The sequence below is a fragment of the Pezoporus occidentalis genome, unplaced genomic scaffold (genome assembly GCF_034315485.1).
Source record: "Pezoporus occidentalis ecotype Australia unplaced genomic scaffold, CSIRO_AGI_Poc_V1 ctg130, whole genome shotgun sequence".
Classification (NCBI taxonomy): domain Eukaryota; kingdom Metazoa; phylum Chordata; class Aves; order Psittaciformes; family Psittacidae; genus Pezoporus; species Pezoporus occidentalis.
The window spans coordinates 3052203-3072937 of record NW_026913104.1 but is presented as its reverse complement, the minus strand read 5'-3'; the positions used below and the strand labels follow the sequence as shown (position 1 = coordinate 3072937).

At 42.7% G+C, this 20735-nt stretch overlaps 1 protein-coding gene across 1 annotated transcript; it reads left to right on the top strand.

Annotated features, from left to right (window-relative positions):
• The first annotated feature begins 633 nt into the window (after nucleotides 1–633).
• On the top strand, nucleotides 634–19674 carry ATP12A (ATPase H+/K+ transporting non-gastric alpha2 subunit). Its single transcript, XM_062608811.1, has 23 exons — nucleotides 634–895; nucleotides 2523–2666; nucleotides 4058–4117; nucleotides 4937–5140; nucleotides 5689–5802; nucleotides 5955–6089; nucleotides 6589–6706; nucleotides 7181–7449; nucleotides 8159–8357; nucleotides 8856–8965; nucleotides 9519–9653; nucleotides 9908–10100; nucleotides 10586–10761; nucleotides 11746–11882; nucleotides 12505–12655; nucleotides 14407–14575; nucleotides 15253–15407; nucleotides 16016–16139; nucleotides 16454–16599; nucleotides 17184–17317; nucleotides 18189–18290; nucleotides 18888–18979; nucleotides 19157–19674. Exons 1-23 carry the CDS (start codon nucleotides 887–889, stop codon nucleotides 19183–19185), a joined length of 3105 nt encoding a protein of 1034 aa, XP_062464795.1. The 5' UTR covers nucleotides 634–886; the 3' UTR covers nucleotides 19186–19674.
• The last annotated feature ends 1061 nt before the right edge of the window (nucleotides 19675–20735 follow it).

Here is a 20735-nt window from a genome sequence, read left to right as displayed (position 1 = left end):
CTTAGCTGTTTGTCATTTCAAAGGTGAAGATGTTAACTTTGCCTCCGAGTGATGAGACACGCCAGGTAACTGAAGCATCATAAATCTCATTATCACTCCTGTATAGAAGCTGGTAATTGGTGCAAGATAATTTAAACAAGCTGTTCTGGTAAGTGCTCCCGCTGAAAATGCACCAGGAAGTGCCTTTTTCATCTAAGCATGAAGGTTAAAACCAGAGCAAATGCAAGAATTCAAAGCAAAGCCCAAGCTAAAAGGCTTAAGGGAGCACCATTCCACTAAATCACTGCGAGCACCTGAACAGGGCAGGAATCTGGTTTTTAGGGAGTTCAGGCAAGCAAATGTCATGTGAACAGGCAAGACAGAAGGTACATTGCCACCACAGCTGGAAATAAGGGGACTCCAGTGCTGGAAAGTCTCTGAAGGAAACTCTTTGCTTCTAGCAAGATGAATAATACACCTGGTTCCCTACTTGTGAGCAAACACTACAAAGGAATAATTAGAAACTATCTGACCTGAAACCCACATGCCCATTACTGTGGTATTTTTCCACCTACTACGGGTGAAACAGAAGATGGGCTGGACCTGGAAGGGGAGGGGTGGAGTGGCAGCACAAGATGCTGATTTATAAAGCACTGGCAAACACTGTTCTTTCTCCACAGGCTTTGGACACTGAACCCGTCCTGCCTAAAGGATGCTGAAGTGCAAGCAGGACTGCAGCTAACACCTACTGGGCAGTGGAGAGAGAGCTACAACCTCTGTGAGCTCGTGCACTCCAACAGCCAAAACTGCCCTGAGCCACTTCATTCTCCAGTGGAGCTTTTGCTTTTCATCCAGAGACTTTGGCTTGCCTGTTTCACTCCATCAGGGAAGGAATAAACTCTCCAACATGGTAAAGGTGAGTTCACAGAACTGCTGCTACCACATGTGTATTTCTCCTTAAGAACAAGCATTAAGTTTTAATATAGATAGCTATATTATAAATGTGAGCTAAGTGAGAAATGGAACTGTTTAATGACTAAAATGTTCACTGTAGATGGATATGCACCTGTGACCCTAAAAAGTAAAGAGATCAGAGTGGATGGGGAAGAATTCTAGGAATGGCTGGTTTCACAATCAACAGTTTCATGAACACTATCCCTTTTGCAATGCCAAAACCTGAGATTTTATGAAAACTTGCAGGTTAAAGGCTATACATAGATCCTGCATAGGCATGATCAATAGATTTTACTAACTTCATTGATTTTCTTTGTAATTCTCCTGTATCTGCTAAGTTCTCACAATAGAGATCTGTTTTCTTCCTCTCCTCATCTCTCTACTTTAAGGGGATTTGAAAAGCTGAACAGATTTTTGGCTAGGATTGTTAAAGAGAGGAGGAGGAGAAGGAGGAAGGTGAAGGAAAAATCTCAATAGAGAAACCAGACTGTGAACCTTCAGTGAGGTAGGAAAAAATAGAGCTTCTTCTAACAGACATGCCCTTTATTTGGGATATGTATCACCAAGCAAATTCAAATGCTTTAAGGAAAAGCATTTCAGACTTTTAACTCCCTAAACTACTCGCCAGCTCTTAGCTTTTCCCTTCCTTGAGATAACAATGCCAAGACTTCAACATTCCTCTCATTAAAGGGCATCTGAGGATAAGACGCCACTTTTGAGTTCAGATCAACATTAACACATCCCAGTCCTCTTGTTCTTTAATTGTTGCTTCCATTACTTGAGCTCTCTGGTTTAGTCTGCATGTAATTAAGACATCTACTCTCGACTCATCTGAAATACCATCTCTATAGGGGTACAAACACTGACAAATGCCCTCCACTCATCGCACAGACAGTGGCCTAGGAGCTCTGCTGTCCCACTAGCAGAGCACACCATCAGATAAGATCCAGTATGACTGTCATGAAGCTCTGACGCTTAATCCGTAAGGAAGCTTCTGAAATGGGGTCAACCAATAGTTCTTCCAAGGCATGGCATGTAGTTTACAAGATAATTAGGATCTGGAACATTATGATTAGGGAAGCTGGTTGAATTAGCAACACAGGAAGTTTGCCCTTCAAACTACAGTATTAAAAGTTAGGAAACAGCTCAATCCCAAGTTATTAATTGAAGCAAAACTTTCTCACACGAAGTTCTCAATGACCATTTTCCCCTCCCTTTTCCTTTCCAAAATCTTCTGCTTTTACACCGATTTCTTCTTGGAGCTGACTTAATGGCTTTGAGATCCTGGGGCAGTATTCCTACACTTTGTGTTAGGCCATAAAGTACTACAAGTATTGCACATCCCTAAAGGAATCATGCAATGTACATTTGCTGAAGACCTGCCCATGATTACTGTAACACACGCTGAAGAGACCTCAGGATAAGAAAGGAACTAACACTCAAAGTTGCTAGGAGTAAGAGACAGCAGCAACGTGTAGCCTTGTCTAATAAAGTAGGTTTGTCAGAGTTTGACTTGTTTGTGGTATTTTTTCCTGCTTCAAGTCCCAGCAGATGCTCCCAACAATGCCAAAACCTTATTTCTTTTACAGAAAAAGTCTGATATTTACTCGGTTGAGATCTATGGAACAAGAGATGTAGAAAAAACAGAGTTTGGGGAAGAGGCAAAGTACAAGGACTTAAAAGGCAACAAGAAACAAAAGAAGACAGAAGACCTTAAGAAAGAACTGGAACTGGTGAGTGTTGCTAAGCTCCTATTACAGCTGACAGGACAGACAGCCTCTACCCACTGTGTGAATGAAGTCTGGTGAAGAGGAGGGAAGTGCTGATGCATGGTCATTTTAACTCAAAATCCTAACACAGGATTACTTCCTCATGCCAGAAGAAAGTTGTGCAGGATTAATATCTATAATGAACTGATAATTCCAGCTTAATTAAGCCACCAGTGGTACAAAATGTTATCTCCTCAAATGGACTAACTGTAACCGGTATTTCCTGGGAACTGCAACTTGCACAGTGAACCAGGAAACAGAGATGCTTTGATCCAGAGATTTCTAGTAGATCTAAAAGCACACCTCATCTTTAAGTACAGAGGCTTTCCCCCCTTCAAACTAACCGCACTGTACTTCAAGGACACTGTATTAAGCTCAAGAAACTTGTGTTTTACTACTGGCTTGCTGCTGACCTGCTGGCTGATCTTGGGAAAGTTGCTTCCTCTCTATACTTTTCAGTTTCCCAATCTGAAAAATGAAGGTAATTCTAGTGACCTCTTTTCTGAAAAGCTCTGAGAGCAACTCAAAGGAGACTCTGCTTATGGGCCAGATGATACTTCAAAGGCAAGGAACCCCCAAAATGGACCATCTGTTTACCCATCATGTTTCCCAGGTCTACCCAGTACTAGCTAAATAATTCCTGATGTACCTTTGCCACCAGGGATGTAACATTACTCCCATGTTTCTAAAGAGAAACCAAAGCACAGACAAGTTAATTGTCTCATCCAAGTACCAATGAATCATTCTGTGAAAACAATTGTGAGATCTCTCACTTCTTGGCGTCTAAATCTCAGTTTGGCACAAGATGTAATTAGGTCAATGATACAGAAGTGTCACTGCAGAGAAAGGGGAACTTTGAGATTTCCCTCTCCCCCACCCTTTTTAACTGTGGTTCGAGTCATTTCACACACCCTGCCTGTCAATCAAGTGCAAAGGCTGCTGTCACGCATACCCTGACACCACATTCTTTCTTCTATGAACATACTGCCTGAGGTAGCAAATGCTTGAGTCCTGGAGCATGTAAAGAGGATCTATTTATCTAAAAGCAGCACAGATATTTGTAACAAGCAGTATTAACATGAAATCACCATTCTGTTCTTGTGACAGATTTGCTGGAGGAGGGAGCTATTTACAAAAGTGCTCTCCAGAGAAAATTCCATCTTCCAGTGGAAGATATTTTGCTTATCAATATGCAAGTTGCATTTTGTCTATTCATGAAAGTGGGATATCACACTAGCAACTGGATCAACTGGATCCATGGTCCCAGATCCAGGCAGTTTGAACATTCCCCCGATGCTGAAATAAAAATGTCACCATTCTGCTCACTATAATTTTCTCTTTCTTTTGGAATCCAGGATGACCACAGGCTCAGCACTTCAGAACTGGAGAAGAAGTATGGTACCAGCATCAGTGAAGTAAGTGCATAGGGCATCACTAAGAAACTGCCTGAATCAGTTTGCCTCTGGCTGACCTAAAGCTCTCTAGAAGCAGTAGGAAAGCATTTAGACTAACACACTCATACATAGGTGTACGTGGAAATGCATGCATTCATGCTCCCAATAAAGCCTAAGCCAGCCGTTGTGCAGCACTGACCTGGATTTAAACCGGAGCTTCTCTCAAGCCTGAACTACTGTTCTGAAATCAAAATCCCTGCACAAAACATGATCTCAAAGTTCCCATCAGGACCTCTGCTTTTCTATAGTTTTATGCAGTATTTAGATTTCACTACAATTCATTTCTCACTGGCAGTGTCTGTAACAATTCATAGCAAGAGTGCGCTGGAAATGATTTTATCTTGCAGGAAACGCTAGATTGAGAAACTATACACCCCAGTCCCTTTGACACCAAACATTCAGATATCAAAGCAACGTGGTCAGAGTACAGACAAGAATGTCAGGAAACCTACAAACTTCTTGGTGGAAATGCAGAAACAGCAGCAGAAGAACCAGTGTCTGGTTTTCCCCAGCTTTCCTAGCACTTGGTACAGGGGTACTTGACAGATAACTGACAGAATGAAAACTGAATGGACACAGCCCCAGATCCAATGCTCCAGTAAAGAAATACCTGTCTCTTCCTAGCAGATGACCAATAGTAGCTACTCTGAAATCAGAAAGGTTGGAAGTCAAAGATGCAGGTTGCTACAGCTGATCTGTGAAATGACCAGCAACATTTAAGGATAAACCAGAACCTGTTTTATTGTGACTTCCTTCTAAACATGTCGTTTACTTGTGCAGGGTCTCTCCAGTGCAAAAGCAGCACAGGTTTTGGCGCGGGATGGTCCCAATGCACTCACTCCTCCCAAAGCCACCCCTGAAATCGTGAAGTTCCTCAAGCAGATGATAGGAGGGTTTTCCATTCTCTTATGGATAGGAGCTGTCTTCTCCTGGATTTCATTTGGCATTCAGCTTGCCCAGGGAGCTGAGTCACCCTTTGACAATGTAAGTAGTTGAATAACCACAGAGTATTGGAACCTGTGACAATCTAAGTAATTTAAATACTACTTCAGTGTTATTCAGTAACTACAAGGAGGCCTTTTATTCTTTCAGGACCCTCCTTCCAGTACTGAATGTTTCTGATAAATGCACAAATACCTGACATACCGCTTCTGCCTAAGAGTGCCTATCCAAAGGTTTTATAACCACATAATACTTGAGTACTTATAACAGCAAAACTAAAGTCCACAAAGGACTCTGGAGTCTTTGACTCCATTCACTTACGAGTCACTCTGCTAGGAATACAATTTGTCCAGGTTTGTGTCAGGTATAGTCTAGAGAGAGATGGGAAACTTGCAATTAAAAGCTCTTTTTGTACTCAAAAAGATTTATTTGATCATTAACCTTGAATGGTCTTTTCCTCAACTGTCTTTTACCCTGACCAATACCTCATTTTAAGTCTCATGAAACATGAGAGAACTCAAATGTATTCTAGCAGAAGAAATGTTGAGTATTTGTCTCAAATTAACCAGATCGTATCTTTCATTGATCAGCTCTACCTTGGAGTAGTCCTGGCACTGGTTGTCATCCTCACTGGCATCTTTGCTTACTATCAAGAAGCTAAAAGCACAAACATCATGGCCAGCTTCAGTAAAATGATTCCACAGGTGAGAGCAACTGATGCATTTCATTTGAGACAAGAGCTCATTCTGATAATACACCTCAAAGTGACAAAAGCACAGCAAGCCTTACCTGAACATACCCCTTAAGGTTCAGATGATGGCACATGGCTAATTTTTGTCACACTTGTGTCTTTCAGCAAGCTCTGGTCATCAGAGATGGAGAAAAGAAGGAACTGCCAGCAGACCAGCTGGTGGTTGGAGATGTCGTGGAAATCAAGGGTGGAGATAGGATCCCGGCGGACATTCGTCTGATCTTTGCTCAGGGTTGTAAGGTACTTTGAAGAGCATGGGGTATTACAGCTAAAGATTGTCTGCACACCCAATATGGGTGATTAGAGCTTTAATAAGTCATAATCTAATTAAGTCATAGACTGCAGCAGCTATACTGTGATGCTCAGCTCATCTCGGACTAACATCTCTGCTCCCTGAACAGCCATTAGGTCCACACCATGTTCTAGCAATGCCCTTTGCCAGGCCAGAGGCAGAAATACCAACAGATGAAGAGTTTCCACAGACCTGCAGGCAGATCCTCAAACCATGGGTTCTTTCAGGCTGCTACTGAAATGCCAGTGACAGACACACATCATTGACAGAGCTGAATTCCCACAGAAATACAATCTTTCAGTGATAACAGCAGCTCTCTCAGAGAAAAGGAAACAAGAGATGATGGCCCTGTCACCCAGTATTAAATGTGTCACCACCTTGCCTTCTGGGCTAGACATAACTGCATATGACTAACTTTAACCCAGGCATATCTCCGTTTCATTAAAGGTGGACAATTCTTCACTCACAGGGGAATCAGAACCACAGTCTCGCTCCTGTGACTTCACCCACGAGAACCCCCTGGAGACCAAGAACATTGCCTTCTACTCCACCACCTGTGTGGAAGGTATGTACAGAGAAAAGGGCCTAATAGTGGTTTCATTGCAGTCTTCCCATCATTATGTTAAGCACTGCCAAGTTGCAGATGCTTCTGAGTACTCGTGGATGCTCATGTGTGAGGGCTCTGCATACATAAAGGGGTCGTTCCTATTCTCAACACTCAAAGGTATGTGTGTCATACCTGGCAGTCTATCTGCTACAAGACTGTACAGTGCCCAGGCTAGCACTACAGTCCTACTGCAATGCAATTAAATACTCTAATTAATAACAATGCTTCACATTTTCCTTTCTCTTCAACATGTAAGATTTCTAAGGGGAAGAATGTAATTCTGGGGTGAAGTCTCAGTCACACTAAGTCTGAGAAGGGTCTCCGTCTGGGTTCAGAATGCAGGAGCAGTCTCTCCTGGAGTTGAGAGTCTTATTTCTTTAGTATTTTATTGACAGGGGTTTATGACAGCGTTTTATCTCTTTATCTCTCCAGGCACTGCTACTGGCATTGTAATCAACACAGGGGATCGCACTATCATCGGGAGGATTGCCTCCCTTACCTCAGGAGTAGGAAATGAGAAAACACCCATTGCTATTGAGATAGAACATTTCGTCTACCTGGTGGCAGGAGTAGCCATTTCCATCGGTGTTCTCTTCTTCATTATATCTGTCTCTATGCGATATAAGATTCTGGACTCCATCATCTTTCTAATTGGCATCATTGTGGCAAATGTGCCCGAGGGACTGCTAGCTACAGTAACGGTAAGTCTGTTTGAATTCACTGGTTGCCTCTGTAATTATCTTAAGTCATCATCACTGTTCATCACTCCTAAGTCATTATAGTACAACACTAACCAGTGAAAAACAGACTATTAAGTGACTGAATTTGAAATAGCGGTGGTTTATTCCATGAAACTGGAATTCTGGTACAACTAATCTTATAATAATTAATCTTAGAAGCTGCAGCAGAGCCATCCAGTTTGAAACAAGGTTCTTCAAGTACTGTTCTCCCTCAATTGCTAACCAGCAGAATAATGTGACTCATTTCCCTACAACCTGTTCCTATTTGTACCCTAAAAGTCACATTCCTCTTAATAACACATATAAGGCAGCACTAATAATATCCTTGGCTGAGAAAAGAACCATTTCAGGATTCATTAAGTTATTGACTAGGAGCTTCCCCCCCCCCCCAGTATAGGTCCTTCCATCTAAAACCTCCTCTAGACTGATATAACATTCTTATTTCTATTAGTGAGTTTTTCTCAGCAGCAAAAGTACTTGTGCTGGTTACAGCCAACCCTCTGATCTCAATGACGCTATTACAAAAGATAATTCTTTTAAAAGCTCTCTTCCTAAAAGAAAACCCATCCCAAAACAAACACAACCCTCCCAGCAGAAGTATGTACTCCCAATGCATCGCTCTCTAACTGTGCCTCACCAATAGTGACCTGAACTTCTTTACTTCTGCCAGGTGAGTCTGTCTCTGACAGCCAAACGGATGGCTAAGAAGAACTGCTTGGTGAAGAACCTGGAAGCTGTGGAAACGCTTGGCTCTACCTCCGTCATCTGTTCTGATAAGACAGGGACCCTCACACAAAACAGGATGACGGTTGCTCACCTTTGGTTTGACAATCAGATCTACTCAGCTGACACCAGTGAAGATCAAACAAGTAAATATGGCAAAGGGGGGGATCTGGGAAGGGGCAACTACCTGGATAAAAGCTCCAGGTCTACCAGCTGTCAAACTGGTGTCAACGGGAATGCCTTTAGCTAGATATACCAGACATGTCTGTCTTCCATGCGTAAGTGTAGTGTGCATTAGCAAAGTCACTTAGTCACACAGAGATGTGAAAAACTGAATTAATATCTGCATTTGACTCACAGAAAGTAAGCCTGGAGGAGGTTCTGATCCAAATCCTTTTGCTGACAGTAAATTTAGTTGGGAAATAAACCAAGAACTGTCATGTTTAGTCATGTCTATGATTCTCTGTAACCCAGAACTAACTGATGGATGTAAGGGTCTGCATCAAATTGGTTTTCTGTAACAGAACTTATCAAAAGAACAGTTTTCTTCTGGAAATAATTCAATCCTGTTGTTTCAAACTTAAGTGTCTACATCCATCATGTAATATGCTAAAGGACACAATGTGTGTTTTGCTTCCTCTCAGCCCAGCCTTTTGATCAGAGTTCTCCATCATGGACAGCATTATCAAAGATTGTAACGCTCTGCAACCGGGCAGAATTCAGACCAGGACAGGAGAATCTCCCCATAATGAAGGTACTGCCTACTATGCATCAGCTTATTTCTCCTCCTCTGAAACAGTAATACATCAAGTTGTTCTGTTTGGCTTTAGTAATCACTTCCATTTTATTACATTAACCTTCTAAGTTACTATTTATAGTAGTATCACTGCTATACACTCACGAGAAGTTTAAGATGGGAAAGAAAAACCACACAGCCAAGAGCAACTGTACATTGGAAAAAGAACACACTAGTAATTACTATACTATTAAAAGTCATCTGATTGCATGCATCAGTCAGTTCACCCATACATGCCTGCAGCTATGCTATAACTGCATTATACAGCCACCACAATAACCTGAAAGTGATCACAAATCAGCTTTCACAGTATCAAACAGTAATTTCACCTTTTTGCTGTAGCAAAGATGCCCCACATTCCTACTGTAATACTTTTCCAGGAGGACTTGAATATAGCAGCGCAGATTCATTGCTGCTTAAGCATAGAACCCGATACAGAACCATGCAAGCTCTCCTGATGGAAGGGCAGAATTCTGTGTGCTATAACCAGTTCCTTCTGTTGTGCACACAGAGAGTTGTGGTAGGTGATGCCTCTGAAACAGCTCTGCTGAAATTTGCTGAAGTCATTTTGGGTGATGTTATGAATATTAGAGCACAGAACAAGAAAGTGGCTGAAATTCCTTTCAACTCCACCAACAAATTCCAGGTATGTTTCAATTTTGGAGATTATGCCAGATTGCTTCCAACTTCAAACCATTTCTATCGCTGCGTCTAATGCAACTATTTGTGACCTGGGAATCTTACTGGGGTAATTCAATGACAGCGGAAATTTAAGCTATAATAACTAAAGTTCATTCTATTTGATGGAATGTATGATAACCTCACATTACTTCAGTGCGAAGTGACCCAAACGAGGCTCACATATGCTCTTTCAAATCATTTCCTCTCTCTGGCACACAGCTTTCCATTCACAAGACCGATGATCCCAATGACAAACGCTTCCTGCTGGTGATGAAAGGCGCCCCCGAGAGGATTTTGGAGAGATGCAGCACCATCATGATCAACGGCAAAGAAGAACCACTGGACAGTGAAAAGGCAGAAGCTTTCCAAACAGCATACATGGAGCTGGGAGGCATGGGAGAGAGAGTGCTGGGTGAGTCCAACTAAAGGGATTATCAGAGAGCTGCGGTGTAAAACGGGGCTTTAAACCTTGGTGCAATCTAGTGTTTGGAATTCATTCCTCCTGCACTAGAGGGGAGAAAGGAAAGCATACAACCTCCTAAGTAGAGTGTTAAAAGCACACTGACATACTCCAAGGTCTCTGTGGCAGAGATGCCCTTACTGCTCTTAGACTGATGTTGATCTGCCACACTGAAGAGCCAGAAAACCCCATGAGTAATTCACAAAGGAAACCACTCTTCCCTGCTGGCAGTATCCCTATCTTTGCACACAGAACACCGACTCTGTATGAACTTTGATGTGAAGGTTACAATAGCGGGTCAAAAGAAATCCTCCATAAAAAGCTATTAGTTAAAGACACTAGGGTTCTATGGACAAGAGCAAAGCCTTAAGCTATAGAACAAGTTCCCTTTCTCCCAGTCCTTCTTGTACACCACATGAACACAAGTTTCTTTTCAGGTTTCTGCCATTTGTACCTGCCTGAAAACGAGTTCCCAGACACCTACTCATTCGACACAGATTCCATGAACTTCCCAACCTCCAACCTGTGCTTCGTTGGGCTCTTATCTATGATTGACCCACCTCGCTCCACGGTGCCAGATGCTGTCTCAAAATGCCGCAGTGCTGGGATCAAGGTAGGGATTTTACAGTGAAAAATGCAGCGATTCTACAGAAAGATTCATGATAAGAAAGCTTTTAAGATCTTCCACCACATTGTCTTTGAGTGTCTTTCTAGCAACAGCTACCAAACCCCTAAATACTCGTTAATACCATTCTACAATTGTAACTTAAAGGCCACAAGAGGCAAAACAATTTCAGTGGGAATTGGATGATGGGAAGTGCATGGAACCCCAAAACTGGAAATCCAAAGTGGGAAAGGCTCAGATACCATCTCATCGGATCCATTTCTAGAATACAGAACCCATGCCAGCTAGACTTACTCATTGTAAACACAGTAAGGTTATAGAAACAGTTCTTGAGAAGGCATTAGGACACAGGGCTACACCTGATAAGAACTTTCATGCGTAAGTATCAGTAATCTCAAGCTGTTCAAGTATAACCTGAAGCAGTACTTCTAATTCACTCCCAGGGGACCCACAAGTGAAATTTCAGCTCTAGGCAGAGAGGCAATCTTGCTAAAGAAAGGAAAAACACTATTAGGAATTACCCATCTCAGATGAGTGCCAATCCTGGGGACATTTTCTATAGTCTGAAGACAGGTCCAGCAACTTTTCTTCAACAAAACCAAGGAAAAAAATGTGTTTTACCTGTGAGGACACCTCCGTCACAAGGATCTGTTTTACAATGCAATATTCTAATGAATCCTCACCTTTGAGTATGCTTATTAGAAATCCTTACATAAAGGGTTCTTTATTCTGCATTATTCTAACCCTGCTGCCTGTCACAAGTTCTTCCTTTACAGCCCTGATAAACTATCACCAATAACAAGAGATAAAGACCAGATGTCAATATAGAGCTAAGCAATTACTGGCCATAATCTGATACTGCTATGTACATAGCACACATTTCCATGTTCAGACTCCAAACTGCTTCCTGGTCTACAACAACCGAGCTATTTGCCCTTACCTCGCTCCAGCGTCCACTTGTCCCTTCCCCAGGTTATCATGGTTACTGGTGACCACCCCATCACAGCCAAAGCCATTGCCAAGAGTGTGGGCATCATCTCAGCCACCAGTGAGACAGTGGAAGATATTGCCAAGCGCCTCAACATCCCTGTTGAGCAAGTCAACTGGCGGTAAGAGCAGACAGACTACAGGGGATACCCAGGGGGTCAGCGCCTGAAAGCCAAAATGCTTTTCTGTTTCTTTATCTATCCATCCAGCATGTCACCTCTACCTAAATAACTACGTGTCTAGGTCAGTGGCTCTCTCCTCTGACAAAACTCAGCAAATTATACTTTGCAGATCTCGCTGGACTTTGCTGTCACTGCCCGTTTGACAAAACACACACGTGAAAAGCAAAGTGCAGAATCACACAACCCAAGGACCATCAGCCCCAATTCTTCTTTCAGCCATTAAATGTGACAAAAATAACATCACAAACCATAAAAGCTCTTCACAGAAAAGATGTCCTCCTCCACTGTCCACCCTCCCACTGAGAGCCCTCTCTAAAATGCTTTTCCTGCTGTTCTGTCTGCTCAAGAAGCTTCAATGACTCCCCTCCGTATCCAGGTAACTGTAATTCACTCTGGATTTCAACAGGGGCTTTCATTCAGCACCTGCTGATTAACAACTAATGCTTCTGAAATTAACTCAATTTGTGCTCTCTTTACTACCTGCATCCTTTCTATGAGTGCACTATTTTTATCTCAGCTCTTTGGTTGGAGAATTTACCCAGCTTTCCCGTGGCTCTTACAGAGAAGCTACAGCAGCAGTAGTTAATGGGATGGAGCTGAAGGACATGAGCTCGCAGCAGCTGGATGAAATCCTGTGTAACCACTCAGAGATAGTCTTTGCTCGGACATCACCCCAACAGAAACTGATTATAGTTGAAGGCTGCCAAAGGCAGGTAAGAGGTGTACAAGGGTAGACACATATATGTCTATAAGGTATTCATGAGGCAGATATCATACCCGAAGTGAAAGGGTGGAAGCCAATTTCCAGTGCTCTCTAAGCTCTGTTTATTCTCTTTCTGCTGTGCAAGAGCATTATCTAACAAGAATGCCACAAACACTGGCTGGACAGAGTCCAAGCTACTCAAATTCCTGTTCCAGACTCCAAACTCCTACTGACAAAACGAGCTTTCCCCAAGTTCAACTGGCTTGGAGCTGTACCCAGGGTCTGCCTTTTGCATATAAATCTGGAAAGCTGCTGCGCTGCACAGAAAGGCTCCTGGGCAGAGACTGTTTGGGAAGGAGCCTTCCCTCAGGAATTCTTTAAACCCAGATAAAAACAACATGTTACCACATCCTCCCACCTTAACCTCTTGTGGCCATTTAGACCTATGCACATCCTGCCCACAGGAATGTTTAGAAGTGAAATGGTTTAGTGCTGGACTTGGGAGTGGTGGGTTCGATCTTAAAGGTCCTTTCCAGCCCAAATGATTCCATGATTCTAAGGTATGAAACCCTCAAAACATCACAGCATGATTAATGTAGGACCAAGCCTTATCTGTGTTCCTTTCAAAGCTGTGGAACAGCCCACAGGAAGCATGATTTAAGGAGTTTGGCCCATTGGCAATAGGACATGCAGGAGCACGGAGGGCAGCCAGCGCAAGAGGCAGAAGGGAAAGAAATGACATGCGTAGAGCTCTGAAAGAGATTCAAACTGTCATCAGAAGATTCTCCCCTCAGATATGCCATCTCCAAGTAGATGCTGTGAGTTGAAAGCCACATGACTGCTGTGCCTGAACTCTGCGGAGGAGGAGATATGGCACAAGACATTGTTTTATGCTAAGCTTTCCAAGTCAGCATTATCAGCTCTTTGGGTTTAAGACCTGCTTTCAGGACGTGTAAAAAATAAGGATAAAGTCTTCAAATTTCATCCTTTCTGAATGGCCTGTGGCAAACGTGTTCTGCACTGCTCAGACACCAACACTCCTCGGACATTTGCCTCTTTAACTGATGAAAAGGAACATCCTCCCCCCTCAACTCAAGCCAGCCAGTCTACATGCTATGTTTAGTACTTAGAGCTTATAAGCCCTTCTGTACACGGCAATATTTATAGGTAGTGACACTGTGCTAAATCTCCCCAGGGACAGAACATTCAGTATTTGTATTAATCAGTTTGTCAGGCTTTTTTCCTCACTCAGAACATTCTGTATTGCCAGCAAGACAGGAGCTTCTGCATCAACTTTTGTTATCTGTAGTGGAAGATAACCAAGAAACCAAGTTGAATAATCAGGTTTTTTCCATTTTTCGGATTACTAGTGCAATTCTAGCATAGAAAGGCAATGTCTAGAAGTTGTTGGGATGAGAACGGGCACTAGCTGAATGGTTATATGACTTACAAATGAGATGAAAACTGACTGTTTCTATAAGAACTTCACAAAAAAGAAGACAAGGACAGAGCAGATTCCCCACCTGATTCCCCACAGATGCGCCTTGGTGTTCCGCTTTATATTCCATAGAAAGCAATGATCAGATTGTGTTTTATGTGCATCTAATTAGAAGTCTACTCTCTAGGATGTAGGAAATCATATCCCTGAATTTCCTGAATAGATCTTCCAGAGATTTAAAGATGTAGAATGTGACTATCCTTAGGGGAAGACAGCACCATCTCCTCACAAAACCCACATCTGGATCCTTTTGTGTGTTCCAGGGAGCAGTCGTTGCTGTGACTGGAGATGGAGTCAATGACTCCCCAGCTCTTAAAAAGGCAGATATTGGAATTGCTATGGGCATTGCTGGGTCTGACGCAGCTAAAAATGCAGCTGATATGGTCCTGCTGGATGATAACTTTGCTTCTATTGTCACGGGAGTGGAGGAAGGTAAAAATAACGTTGCTATTCCCTTTCTCAGCTGAAAGCTGCTGACAGCTGCACAGCACTGGTGGGGCCTCCTGATCCTTCCCTCCTGGTTCACCCCTGTTTTCTTTCTGGCTTTGGAAATGGGATTTTGATATGTGGAAAAAAAGGGAATTAAATCCATTTAGAACATGGCAATCAGACAATGAGCGAATCATCCCTCCCCTCTCACAGACAGCATCGGTCTGCTGTCCCTGCTTGTTCACGCTCCAGACAAAAGCACTTCCCATCTTGTTCCTATGCAGTTCTGAGCCTCACAAAGACACAAGCTTCTTTCTCTACGGTTTCACTCTATTACTTGCTCACACATCACCTTCACCATGCTCCACCTACGACAGTAACACGTTCCACTCTTCTCCCACCATGAAGAGCTTATGGTGCCCATTAAAGCTACAATATATTGTGGACAGGGACTTTTCCCTCAAGCTTTGTGACTGAAAGAGATTTTTAAGTTTTCATTTCAGTTTTCAGAAGTCTCTATGGGAAGCAGGCTGGTATTTAAAAGAACACAGCCAAAATGTACGAGGAAAGCAGACAGAAGCAGTAAATGCTTTCACTTCATTTGGTTGAAACCTGACCTTTTCCTTTGGAAAGCACTGATGACAATTAGCTTTTACACAAGTGTTTCTTTTTTCCTCCAGGCCGCCTCATCTTTGACAACCTAAAGAAAACAATTGCCTACACCCTGACTAAGAATATTGCTGAGCTCTGTCCCTTTCTCATCTATATTATTGCCAGCATCCCACTGCCCATTGGCACTATCACCATCCTATTCATTGACCTGGGCACGGACATTGTAAGTTGGGGTCTTTGTAAGCTATTTTCTGCTGAAATCATGCCACTTTTGAGGGGCTGGGTGCAAAGGGACCCGTAGAACACAGGAAGATTTAGTTGCCTTACCCTGCGGCTGAGTAACAAGCTAATGAAAGAGTAGAGGGGTAGATTAAAGCAGCCAGGTACAGAGATGAAGAGTAGAAAGGAAAACCTGTGGAGAGGGAGTAGAAAGAAAAGATTTCTATCAATGCTGACAAGCAAACTTAGCGTGCAAGACGGAGTGTGTTTCAAGCAGGAGATCATAGAGATTGCTGCAGTTACTGCAGGGGAGGAATACCAGACGTCTCATTAAAGCCCAGCCCAGGGGAGCTGAAAAGACCCTTTAATGTTTCCAGGCTCCTCTAGGCCTTTGTATTGTCCTATGATCATCAGACCCATGAAACAGTGCCAGACTTCCCTCAAATCCTTTACACATGTCAGAGGGATGCTACACGGATTGTTTCATTTATGCTGTGTATAGTGACAAGGCAGGGTACAGCAACAGAACCACCCAAGAACAGAAACCTTTCTGATAAGCATCTGAGCAGCAAACATTGGCACCAAGACTCTGATGGTTTATTTGTGTCCTAGATCCCCTCTGTTGCATTAGCCTACGAAAAAGCTGAGAGCGACATCATGAACAGGAGACCTCGTAACAAAAGGAAAGACAGGCTGGTGAATGAGCAGCTCGCTATATACTCCTATCTGCAGATTGGTACGTTGGCCTGTTCTCTCAACTCTTGTGTCAGCAGAGCAAGTTTAACTGATTCATTTGTTAGGAAAGGGGGACTGAAACTCAACCCCTTCCCCAGGCACAGTGACTAACTCATTCCAGTTGCTCATTATTCAACAATATAACAGGTTTTTATCAAGAGATCAAGAACCTTAGAGCACCAACAGCTCTAAAACTACCTTTAGACACATGGCGAGTTTCATGCCATAGGAAACAGATCAACACTGATATCCAGCACATTCCCCTGTGCTCCTAAATTTGGCTTCTTCCTCATTTCTCCCTCTTTGCTTTTGCAGGTATCATGCAGTCAGTGGGAGCCTTTGTAACCTATTTTACCGTGTATGCTGAACAAGGCTTCCTCCCTTCCACGCTGCTCGGAGTGCGAGTCAACTGGGAGAACAATGCCATCAATGACTTTGAGGATTCATATGGACAGGAATGGGTAAAGCAGCACTGAAACATCCCTGGCATTGCCTCTGTCCTCAAAAAGGAAGGATTAGGGAAAGACAGAGAGAGATTTAAATGCAACAAGAATTAGATTTTATCTAATGGCCCTTCAGGACTCTTTAGAGCTTCCTGCCACCCAACTCTTTCATCACACTCTATTCCTTCATGATTCTTCCACAATTTGCCACCTTCTAATTCAAAGCCTCTGGAGACGCACCCTCTTCCCTGGACTTCATGTTTAGCCCCATCACACTCTCTCAGCCCTGCTTCTGAACAGCACTACTGAGAAGTACTTTGCAGCCTCTTACTCCCCCTCACTCATTCTGCAGGACTCATAAGACACAGGAGCCATTAATAAATCAATATAAATACCTCTTTGTACCAAGCTCGTGCTTCAGCCTTATGATTCATCATCAGGCGAGGACAACTGGCCAAAAGCTGATCATTACAAATCTGAATCAGAATTAACTCTGCATTCACACCTTAGTAACTGAAATCCCACTATAAAGGTTGGCAGTCACCTACACAAGATAAAAGTATCTGACAGAACACAGTTTGATTTTTCCCTTTGCTTTGCAGACTAAATACCAGAGGACATACCTGCAGTGGACTGGCTACACTGCCTTTTTTGTCAGCATCACCATTCAGCAAGTTGCTGACTTGATCATCAGGAAAACACGAAGAAATTCCATTTTCCAGCAGGGTCTTTTCAGGTAAGTTTTGCAGGCATTTTACCTGATGCATAAGGGGATAAGTTAACCCACTACTAATTGTAGAAGGCACCTGCACTACACTTCTACACTAGATCAGTGATGTAGTCCACTCACATCCAGCCTTTGTTCAAAGACAAGATCTGGCTTCAAGCAATTGCAAATCTCAGACAAGCCCTTCATACACCTCCCCCTTTCCTCCTTCATGAGAGAGGCTTTCTTTAAAGAAAAACATACTGGTTACTCTGAAAATTCATCAGCTTAAAACTAACTCCCCATTCATTAAATTGTTGACTACAGAAAAGGGAATTTCCTCTCCAGGTTATTAACTTCCTTTATTTAGACTTCTCCAAGTGAACAGAGCCTCTGAGGAGAGGCTACTGAACAAACCCTCTAAGGTAGTGCTGGCTTCCCTCTGCACCTTCAGTCCCATGGAAGCCAGGGAGTTAAAAGCATCTAGTGGGACAGAGCCCACACGTAACAGTTGGCACTTGGAGTATTTCTGACAGGAAAGCAGATTGTTTTCCTTTATCTGCAGGCACAGAGCCTACACCTCTGTACATTTCCTTCTTGCATTTACACGTGAGCCACCACGTGAAAATTCACAGTGCAGCCAGAAAACACCACTAACACACGCTGCACTTCTAAAGCTTTAATCTAGGCAGGTCAGGAATGCTACCAGGAAAGACAGAGGCATATGTAGTATAAGACAGTGCCCCAGAGTCTGCCACTTGTGTCATGCTCATCATCTGGTGCTGATCATTCCAGCTGGCTCCAGAGCACAGCCACAACCCTGGATGTGGCACAGCCCTTTGCATCAGTGCTTTATGCATGGATAGAGCCATGTAACCCTTCTTCTTTGGTTGTCTTGCAGGAACAAAGTCATCTGGGTGGGTATATTTTCCCAGATAGGAATTGCTCTGATTCTTACCTATGGTCTGGGACACGTTACAGCCCTGAACTTCACACCACTGAGGTGAGTGTCAATGACAGTATGCTTCCCTTGCCCTCCAGGGACAAACACACATGGACTTAACATCCTGCCAGTAGCTGACAAACAGGAGCAGGATGCCCCTGGAGTATGATTTAAGGATTTCAACATATTCAGTAATAAATATGCAATAATAAAGTGCTCAGGTTGGACAGGGCTTGGAGCAACCTGGTCTAATGGAAGGTGTCCCTTCCATAGGACTAGATGAGCGTTAATATCCTTTCCGACCCAAACCACTGTGATTCATTATGAAGAACAGGGTGGACAATTTCTTGGCCAAAAAGGGTATTATTTTCATAGCTTCCACAAAAATAAAAAGCAGCACTACTTTTTCTATTAGATTTACTACCAAGGATTCAGAAACCTACTTGTGTAGGTAATATTTTTCCAGGATTCCCAATATTTTGGCAAGATTTAGATACTTTATTTTACCCAAGTAACCTTTATTTTAAATATATCACTATAAGAAATGTCCTTTTTTTCTTCAATCTTCAGAGGCTGTAACACCATCAGGCAACATTTCCTTCTCAACAGTGTCTGCAATAGATTCATTCAGTTCATTCATTTTTCTCCCACTCCCAGGTTTCAGTACTGGTTTGTGGCTGTACCATTTGCCATCTTGATATGGGTCTATGATGAAGTCCGCAAGCTCTTCATCAGAAGATACCCAGGCAGTAAGTAGAGTTCTCTCTAGTATTTCAATACAAGGTGTTCTTTGCTACTCTTTGACTGATACACCCACTTTAGCTGCTGCTGACAGGTTAAATTGCTTAAAAACAGACCATTTGCTCCCAATTTTCCTTTCCAAGGAAAATATAACTAATTCCCCCCTCTCCTCTCTCCTATTGCAGGCTGGTGGGACAAGAACATGTATTATTAAGACACGTCCTCATCACTGGTCTTCTTCCTCCTTATGGAGAGCTTCTTCTCCCCCTCCTGACAAAGCCTCTGCTGCTTGAATGTCCTGTCTGTGCAATATCAAGCATGGGTTTGCCCCATGATGGGGTGAAGGAATTTCATGAATATAAGAAGAAATAAGGACTTCAGAGGTTGATGGATTACCTCCCACTGTACTGTAAAGCTGACTCTTGTCTCGAAATTGGAAAGCTACCTATTTATGTGACAAGCACAATTTTCCCTCATTCAAACTTGGAGAAAACCGAGAGGAAAACAAGTGTAAAGGGAAAAAGAGGACAGAAAAGCCATATAATCCAAGGCATTAATTTGCACTAAAGGTGGTGTTTGATGATTTTCTTGTTTTGGTGGAACCAAATTCCAAGCAAGTGCATACATAAACCTGTATTCCCTTAGCAAGGGTAAACATGCTGTATAGGAGTAATTTGATAATAAAACTTTTTCCAGAAAACAACTCTCCTTTTTATCTTCTTATAAAGACTATGAGAAATGGAGTGGAACAGGAAAGGACCTAACCTATGCCAGGGCAAAGAGGAAGGAGGTGCCCACGTCCTTTTTTGTCCCCATTAACAGACCACCATACTTCAAATCCTTGTTCCGTTTTGATAAACGCATCTTGAACACCAAGACACAACTGGCTGACTGGAACACTTTGAGACATCAAATTCAACTTCACTTTCCAGTCTTTATGGCAAAATAGACCTTAGTATGCATTAGATACATACTGGAATGGGTTGCTCAAGGAAGCTGTGAATGCTCCATCCCTGGCGATGTTCAAGGCCAGGTTGGACAGAGCCTTGGGTGACATGGTTTAGTGTGAGGTGTCCTTGCCCATGGCAGGGGGGGTTGGAACTGGATGATCTTAAGGTCTTTCCCAGCCCTAACTATTCTATGATTCTACGAGTTAAAAGTGCTATTTGAAACCAGGTCTTTAATACGGTCATTTTAACAAGAGCCAGTAGGTACCATATCTTGTTTAGACAAAGGCAAATGATAAATAACGTGTGTTGATATTTAACATTTAAATACAAGTCTAGAGAAGCTTTAGAGAAGAAACAAAGGCGGAAAGAGATTTCCTGTTATAAGAAACAGCAAGAGAGATTAGCAACGAGAAACAAAACCAAGGAAGAATTGACGGAGGGGAAAAAGGAGTGTTTCCCAGCTTAAAGCCTATTCCCAAAAGTGCACGCCTTTATGTGATAGCAGCTACTTTGCATTTTATGAGCCTCTTCCTCAAAGCTCCTCTCCTTAATACCTGGGCGAGTATTACAGGAGTACAATTATATTGGCTACCAGCATTTTTCACATACAGACATCATTACAAAGGAAGAAGGAAGAGTGACACAAAATAAGGATGTAAACAATGGGTGAGTCCAAATTGCAGCTATATGTGCTGCTTATCACTTGGTAATTCACCAACCAGTATGTGGGGTGCCAAGCCGAGTCATTTCACCACCTTGTCATTTGTCATAGTGAGGACTGATTTGTTTTGTCTTCTGCTTAAAAGATAGGCAA

Excerpts from the sequence above, each read along its gene's own strand:
- ATP12A (XM_062608811.1), top strand. Across the intron at positions 5,141-5,688 it reads CTGAGTCACCCTTTGACAAT|CTCTACCTTGGAGTAGTCCT; the intron begins GTAAGTAGTTGA and ends TTCATTGATCAG. Across the intron at positions 18,980-19,156 it reads CATCAGAAGATACCCAGGCA|GCTGGTGGGACAAGAACATG; the intron begins GTAAGTAGAGTT and ends CTCCTATTGCAG.